The sequence below is a fragment of the Jatropha curcas genome, unplaced genomic scaffold (assembly GCF_041381405.1).
Source record: "Jatropha curcas cultivar XTBG-Jc1 unplaced genomic scaffold, XTBG_Jcur_1.0 HiC_scaffold_257_pilon, whole genome shotgun sequence".
NCBI classification, from domain to species: Eukaryota; Viridiplantae; Streptophyta; class Magnoliopsida; order Malpighiales; family Euphorbiaceae; genus Jatropha; species Jatropha curcas.
Window position 1 is genome coordinate 30,516 of NW_028322435.1, and position 7,711 is coordinate 38,226.

A 7,711-nucleotide genomic window follows, 5' to 3' on the forward strand; every position below is an offset into this window, starting at 1 on the left:
CACCTGGAGGGGATAAAAACCTTTATCAATACTCCAAGAAAGCCTCCAAATCAAAGCCTCAAGCTCTGCATCATAAGCTGTCCCGGCATCAATCGGAAAACAAGCGGCAGCAACAAAATTACCATGGCTGTTTCGGAGGATAGCACCCCCCGCTGCTGAAAATTTATTGAAAGACGCATCAATATTCAGTTTATAGCAATCTTGCCTAGGCCGAATCCAAGTAATAATCATTGACTTTAATTTTTGTTTGCCAAAAGAAGCCGAAATGAAGTGGCAATCATCTTTTGCTGGCCAAGTTGCTGCAAATCTCTTACCAGAATTGGCAATGCTCCAGTTTAATAGCAACCTACTAATATCTTGTAAAAGGAGGTCTGGAAAGCAAGCTTCATTACCCCAATTACACTTACAATACATTTTCCACACAGACCATACAATTACCTATGGTACCGAGCGCCTAAGCTTACCCAAAGCCGAATCTAGTCTGTCACAAAGCCACCAAAAGATCAACGCTTGCCGCAGAGAATTTTGTGACTCAAGATTATCTAGGAAAAAAGAGCCGAAGTAATTCCAAAGTTTAGCAATGATGGGGCAGAAATAAAAAAGGTGGTCAGTAGTTGTCTCCGACTTGAAGCAAAATGGGCACCGGGATGGACCATAAATCCCAAATAATTGAAGACATCGCGGCAAAGGTAAAGCTTCCCTGAGGAGTTTCCATGTAAAAATGGAAAGCTTAAGCGGGAAAGATGAGTCCCAAATAGTTTTGCTTAAAAGGCAAGAAACTTTGCTCTCTCTAACACAATTGTAGGCTGAAGCAAGAGTAAATTTGCCAATCCTTTCTCCTCGCCACACCACATTAGTATCTGCAAAATCAACAAGTGAGCAAGCAAGAGAGTGAACTTGACAAATCCGTTTCCAAGTGCAAGAGTCGATAAGTTGATAGCGCATATCTCCCTGCCGATGATATTTTTGGAACATATAGCTAGCCCACAAAGAATTCCTCTGCATATAAGTCCACCAGATTTTGAGCGAATAGGCTTTCTGTAAAGAGTGAAGAGATCTTAACCCCAGTCCTCCTTCCTTAGTCGGGAAACACATATCATGATAACTGACCCAGTGATATTTTGAATGATCCACATCACTACCCCAGAAAAAAGTAGCCATTTTACGATCCAATAGGTTCAATATTTTTTTGGGCAACGCCATGGCCCCCATTATGTGCAAAGGAATGGAATTTAGAACATGCTTGATCAATAATAAATGGCCACCCGGAGAGAGGATCTTTTTTATCCTACCTATAATCTTTGATTCGACTTTCTGTAAAATGCCACTGCAATACTGAGCTCTATTAATACCTTGATAGATTGGTGCACCAAGGTATGTAAAAGGGAAAGGCCTCCTTTTCATGCCCAAAGCATCTTGAATACGAGAAACCTTTTCCTGAGAGACATTCTTAGAACAATAGAAAGAGCTTTTGTCGAAATTGATCAGTTGCCCAGAAGTTGCCTGATATGAAATCAAGAAGTTCTTGAGATTTGAAATGCTTCTGACATCCCCTTTAAGAAAAATCAACAAGTCATCTGCAAAAGAAAGATAAGAAACTATAGTGCAATGTCTCGCCAGTTTATAAGGAGAAATTGATCCCGCAGCCATTAAATGATTGAGACCCCGAGTAAAGATTTCAGAAGCTAAAATGAACAGATACGGTGACAATGGATCTCCCTGTTTAACTCCTCTAGTCGGTTGAAAGAAACCATAAGGAACTCCATTAACTAGCATAGAAAGCCGGGTAGAGGCAAGATTGCTCATAATAATATTAATCACATGAGCAGAGAAACCAAATCTTACCAGAACTGCTTCTAAAAACTTCCAATCCACCCTGTCAAAGGCTTTGGCCATATCCAACTTGATGGCTAGATTATGTCCCCTCGATGCTCTGTCAATCTCATGAACCATCTCATTAGCAAGCATTATCTGAGCATGAATTGAGCGACCCCTTATGAAACCTGCTTGCTCTCTAGAAATCAAAGAGTCTAGCAAAGGAGAGACCTGATTTACCAAGATGCGAGTACATACTTTGCTGATAAAATTTGTAAGGCATATAGGTCTATACTGATTAAAGGAAGAAGGATTTTCCACTTTCGGAATAAGAATAATCTAAGCACTGCCAAAGGCTTTCGGGATGGGCAAACCCAAGAAAAACTCCTTCACTGCACTACACACATCCCACTGTATTATCTCCCAACATTCTCTGTAGAATCTGCCATCAAAACCATCAGGTCCAGGAGCACTATTCGGATCAAGCTGCCAAATAGCCTGCTTAATCTCATCATCAGTTGGAGATCTTTCAAGGTTTTTGTTATTTTCCTCAGTGACCAGAGATGGTAAGTAATCCAGAAGAGGTTGATAAATCTGCTGAGTATCACTGCACTTGAAGAGAGAAGAAAAAAAAGTGACAGCTTCCGCACCCAAATCAGCTTGATTAGAAATCCATGTCCCTTCCTCAGTCTTGATAGTGGAAATACGATGAATTCTCCTAGCCATCTTCACATAATTATAGAAAAATTTTGTATTTGAATCACCATCAGCTAGCCATTTAATATGAGCCTTTTGCTTCCAGAAGGTCTCCTCAAGCTTAAGCTTTCTAATCAAGTCACACTATTTCTCCTGCCAGACTTTCCTGTTGGCCGGTGAAGGGGCTGTATCAAAAGAAGCTTCGGCTAATTCCACTTCCTTTTCAGCTTCCTGAATTGCATCAAAAATATTGCCAAAAGTATTTTTGTTCCATTCTCTAATTGCCTTTTTCAAAGCAAATAACTTAAGACAAAGTCCACGCATACCCCCCCCCCCATAGAAATTCAAATTCCAAGTGGTACGAACCATTGGAAGGAAAGTAGAATGAGAGAGCCACATATGTTGGAATTTAAAAGCCTTTGGAAAATTGATATCAGCCTTATTACATATAAGCAGAAGAGGAGAATGATCCGAAGTAGCTCTACTCAAATGTCTGATACTCAGATCATCAAAACAGTCTAAAAAAGCAATATTCACCAAAAATCGATCTAGCCTCTCCCACACTCTACCATTACTACGAACACCATTCCAGGTGAATTTGGAACCATGAAATGGAATATCAATAAGGCCACAATCATTAGAAGTATCAACAAAGTCTTGCATGCTAAGCAAATTAGGAGTCGAGTTATCTCTATAATCTGCCAAAGATTTAATTGCGTTGAAGTCACCCCCAACCACCCTTGGACCAACAGTATCACGGCTCAATTTGAGAAGTCTAGACCAAAGAGTGCTCCTTTGAGCACGTGAGTGATACCCATACACTACAGACAGATTAATGGTAATCGAAAGAGAATGAATAAAAGCAGAATAGCTCAATATTTGAATATCATCAACAAAATTTGAAAGCTGCAGAGAACTATCTTTCCATAATATCCATATCTTGTTATTCCCATTTGAATAAACATTGTCAAATCCAAGTTTAGAAGCATAAAAATAACTTTTACCTGCATCGACCATGGGTTTAATCACAAAAAGCAGAAAAATGTGATGAGTGCGGCAGAGCCGAAGCAAGCGATTAGAAGAAGATGGAAGACCTCTAAGATTCCAGCTCAGTATATTCATTGGGTCGGATGCAATCAGAGGAAGCTTGAGTTTTCTTTTGACGCCGTGTAGGCTGGAGAAGCTCAATAGCTGTTTTAACTTTACGGTTGCATTGTTTCTTCATCACTTTAATAAATCCCAAACCAGAAGATGATTCAAAATTACCATTTACATTACCAGCTGAAAGTTTTTCAGCAATCATTGAACCTGCCTTTCTGAGATCATCAACGTTAGCTATAAATTCTGAATCACTGCCAAAGAAGAAAATTTATTATTAACTTCACCAATGTCAACATCAGACGGGCAAGAGACCTTTTCAGCATCAATTAAAGGAGCACTGTCCATCAAGACATTGTCTGTTGATTGAAGAATGAAAAAGTTTACTTGACTGTTCTCCTGTAGAACTCTGTGTCCAGATGACAATCATATACTACACTACATGTGGATTGATTTTTTATATTTGCATATTTATATAATCTTTATTATGCAATTTGATAGCATAGAGTCCCTCCAGTGCATCTATAAATAACATTGACAAAATAGTAAAAATGTTATCTGTCATTCCAGAATTGAAATTAATGAATGAAATCATAAAATTGTTTTCTACACCCAGAGGATGTTAGCATTTCCAGATTTGGCCATGCATTTTGTGAGATTGATGCTCAATTCATAATTGATGTTCAATTATTAAAGGAAAAGGGTGATTCGAATTGAAGAAAATATAAAATATTTTGGTATGAATTTTTTTTTTTTTTTTTTTGGTAAAACATGAAGGTATGTCGTGGTAGAAATTTGAAACATTGAAAGTCTCTAGTGCATGTGAAATGAAGGTCCTTAGTGCATGTGCAAAAAAGTAAGTTATGGAAGTTACTTTAAAAGACCTAACATTGAGATGATATTTAAAAAAAAAAAATAATTGAGAAAATTTTTAAGGTTGAGTTTCAGAGTGTGTGATAGCGATATTGTGGTGTGTGAATAGCAGCTTTTATTTCCAATGTTTCTGCCACATACATGTTTTTTTATTTTTGAGAATAAACGTAGGGCTTTGAACGATAACATCTAACGAAGAGAGAACTTCCTCAATCCACGTGAGCTCCTTGTGACTAGAAAATTTTAGTTTTAGCAATACTTAAAGAGAACTTTTTTTTGCTGGACCAGATTTATCTATGGCTCGCATAAATTCATACCAAACAACCTGAATTCAATTAACATATAATAAGTATTTAAAGTTAATCCGTTTGAATTGTTTTGAATTAATAAAAAAACTTCAAAATTATTTTCTTGAAATTTTAATTAATTCTGAGGTTAAAATCCATATTATACAGTAAGATTCAAAATTAGTAGTTTTTCTATAAAATCATTTTTTGAGTTAATAACCTAACGTTGTACGCAAAATTCTAAGTAATATGACTCAACTTACCCGACTTCCAAATAGCTTAATTCTTTTTTTTTTTTTTTTTTGAGAAAAAATCGAAAGAAATTTCATTAAGAGGAAACTATATACAGATATGAGATACAGATCAATATGTTTCTATATTTTTATATAGGAAGTCTAATAATAAATCATTTATACAAAGAATAAAAAAATACAATCTTAATTTGAAGTTTCTGATCGAGTTAACAGAGCATAATATTTGTGTCATCATGGATCATTTGCTCCACTTGGTAGCTATTCATGGCCACTGTTCGACTCCATGATCTTTCTACAAATCCAATCTAATTACTTTTAAATTTCTTTCGGAGATCTGTACTTATTTCTGCATAACTATCCAAATAACAAAAGATGTTAGATAAAATCACCATAATGTTGACAAATAATAACTCAGAATTAGATATGAGAACAAAATCTCATTATATGGGCGTCAACAAATCCCAATGATTGGTTGACAATAACTCAGATTTGTATACAGATCTGAGGATTATTTGCAAAAAAATAAACAAAACAAGAAAAAAAAAAAGAGTAATCACCGGTGAGAGCTCACTGGTTGCCGTTCGTGGAAGAAGAAAAAAGAGTTTTTAGATTTTAGGTTTGAGAGAGAAAGAGAGAGCGGCTAGGTTTTATTAATATCTCTCATGAAATAGCTTAATTCTTGAATATGCTTAACCTGACTTGATTAACACCTATAGATATACTAGTTTATGTTTTTTTTTTTTTTTTTTGTCATACATTTAATTTTTTACGACAACATAATTACAAAACAATTACCAGAGAATTTGCTTATTTGGAGAGAATTATAATTAGAAGGTTGGGAAAATTACTATTTTGTCCCTGTATTTTGACCCAATTAATAAATTCGTCCATATATTTTAGTTAAATTATTTGAACACCCCTGAAGTTTGCTTCTGTCTGACTAAATAGTCCTTCCGTCTAAAAAGTAACACTTTTCCGTTAATTTTACATAAAAAGACTAAAACACCAATATTGTGGGATCCACAAAACATTAAAAAAAGAATCATAATTTAATCTATAGAAACGCAGTTATATTACAGTTCGGCTCATGTTTCCTCGGCGACAGAAATAATACTCCTCTTCGCCATTCGTCTCTCGATGTCTCTCTACAATTCCGATCACTCTTCCTCTACCACTGTTTCTATCACCACTAACCTTGTTTTCTCGACCACCAAGTCACAACTTATTGTCGCCATCTCCTCCTCTCTAAGACCACTCACTTCCTTGATTGAATCATCTTCATATGCTCCTTTAGCTCCACTATATTCCCATTGAAACTAGAAAAACAAGGAAAAACAATTAATTCGTCCTTAAGGTTTAACTAAACTAACTAAGTCATCCCTGCAGTTTGACAATATTAATTAACGGTCCCTGAGATTTATCTCCATCAAACCACTTGGTCCTTTCAATCCATTTTCTCTAGATTTTTCCATTAAAACCTTTTAAAAAGACTAAAATACCTTGACACCTAAGAAGGGTAAATAATTAATTCGTCCCTAAGGTTTGACCAAACTAGTTAAGTCAATCCCTACAGTTTAACAATATTAATTAATAATCTCCAAGATTTACCTCCATCAAACCATTTGGTTATTCTGTCTATTTTCTTTGGATTTTTCCATTAAAACCTTCAAAAAAAAAAAAGACTAAAAAAAACGTGACATTGAAGAAGAAAAAGACTAAACTAACCTAGGTTAGAATTTCCATTTATCGTGGAGGGAAAACGAAGAGTTAGGGTATATATTGATTATTTGATATTCACCCATAAAAATTTGATCAACATAATGTGTCACTTTACTATCTTGAGTCACCAATAAAAAGATGAAAAAGAAAAATATACATCGAGTTAATTTCAATGAAAATGATAGGCATTTAATCTTAGGTATCAATATTCAGAGAACAAGTTGTTTTATATATTTCATTACAAACTACAAATAATGAAATGAAGGTAGGACCATAGGAATAGTAAGAATATTTTAGAAAATAAATTCATCGTTTTCCAGAATTTCAGTTGTAAATTTGATAAGACTTAATTGTTATTCTTAAAGCATATAAACTAGATTAGTTTAGTCTTTTTCTTCTTAAATGTAATGATAATTTAGTCTTTTTTAAGGTTTTAATAGAAAAATCAAGAGAAAATAAATAGAATGACCAAATGGTTTGACAGAGGTGAACCTCAAGGATCATTCATTAATATTGTTAAACTGCAGGGATGACTTAGTTAGTTTGGTTAAACCTCAAGGACGAATTAATTATTTTCCATTGTTATGTGTCAGGATATTTTAGTCTTTTTTAAAGGTTTTAACGGAAAATCTGGAGAAAATGGACGGAAAGACTAAGCGGTTTAACGAAGGTAAATCTTGGAGACCATTAATTAATATTGCCAAACTGCAGAGATTACTTAGTTAGTTTGGTCAAAACTCAGGGAAGAATTAATTATTTTCCCAAAAACAAAAAGAAAATTAGAATTGGAATCTGCTTGTAACCATGGTGCATGATCTGGACCTCACGGCAGACATCTTCAATGTCATCGCGATTGAAGTTTGGATTTCAAACTTACGCAACTCCATTGACGACAACAAGGCTACAACAATCTTCAATCGAGTACTAGAGGTTTGTTGTTTCTTTTGGTAGGAATTTGAAGCCTGTAAA

General features: G+C 35.1%; 1 protein-coding gene across 1 annotated transcript; it reads right to left on the reverse strand.

The window, feature by feature from the left end:
* Window positions 1-2,655: 2,655 nt before the first annotated feature.
* Window positions 2,656-3,528, reverse strand: LOC149491903 (uncharacterized). The gene is made up of 2 exons (XM_089716976.1): window positions 2,878-3,528; window positions 2,656-2,796 (listed from the first exon to the last, which is right to left on the reverse strand). Exons 1-2 carry the CDS (start codon window positions 3,526-3,528, stop codon window positions 2,656-2,658), a joined length of 792 nt encoding a protein of 263 aa, XP_089573102.1.
* Window positions 3,529-7,711: the final 4,183 nt, after the last annotated feature.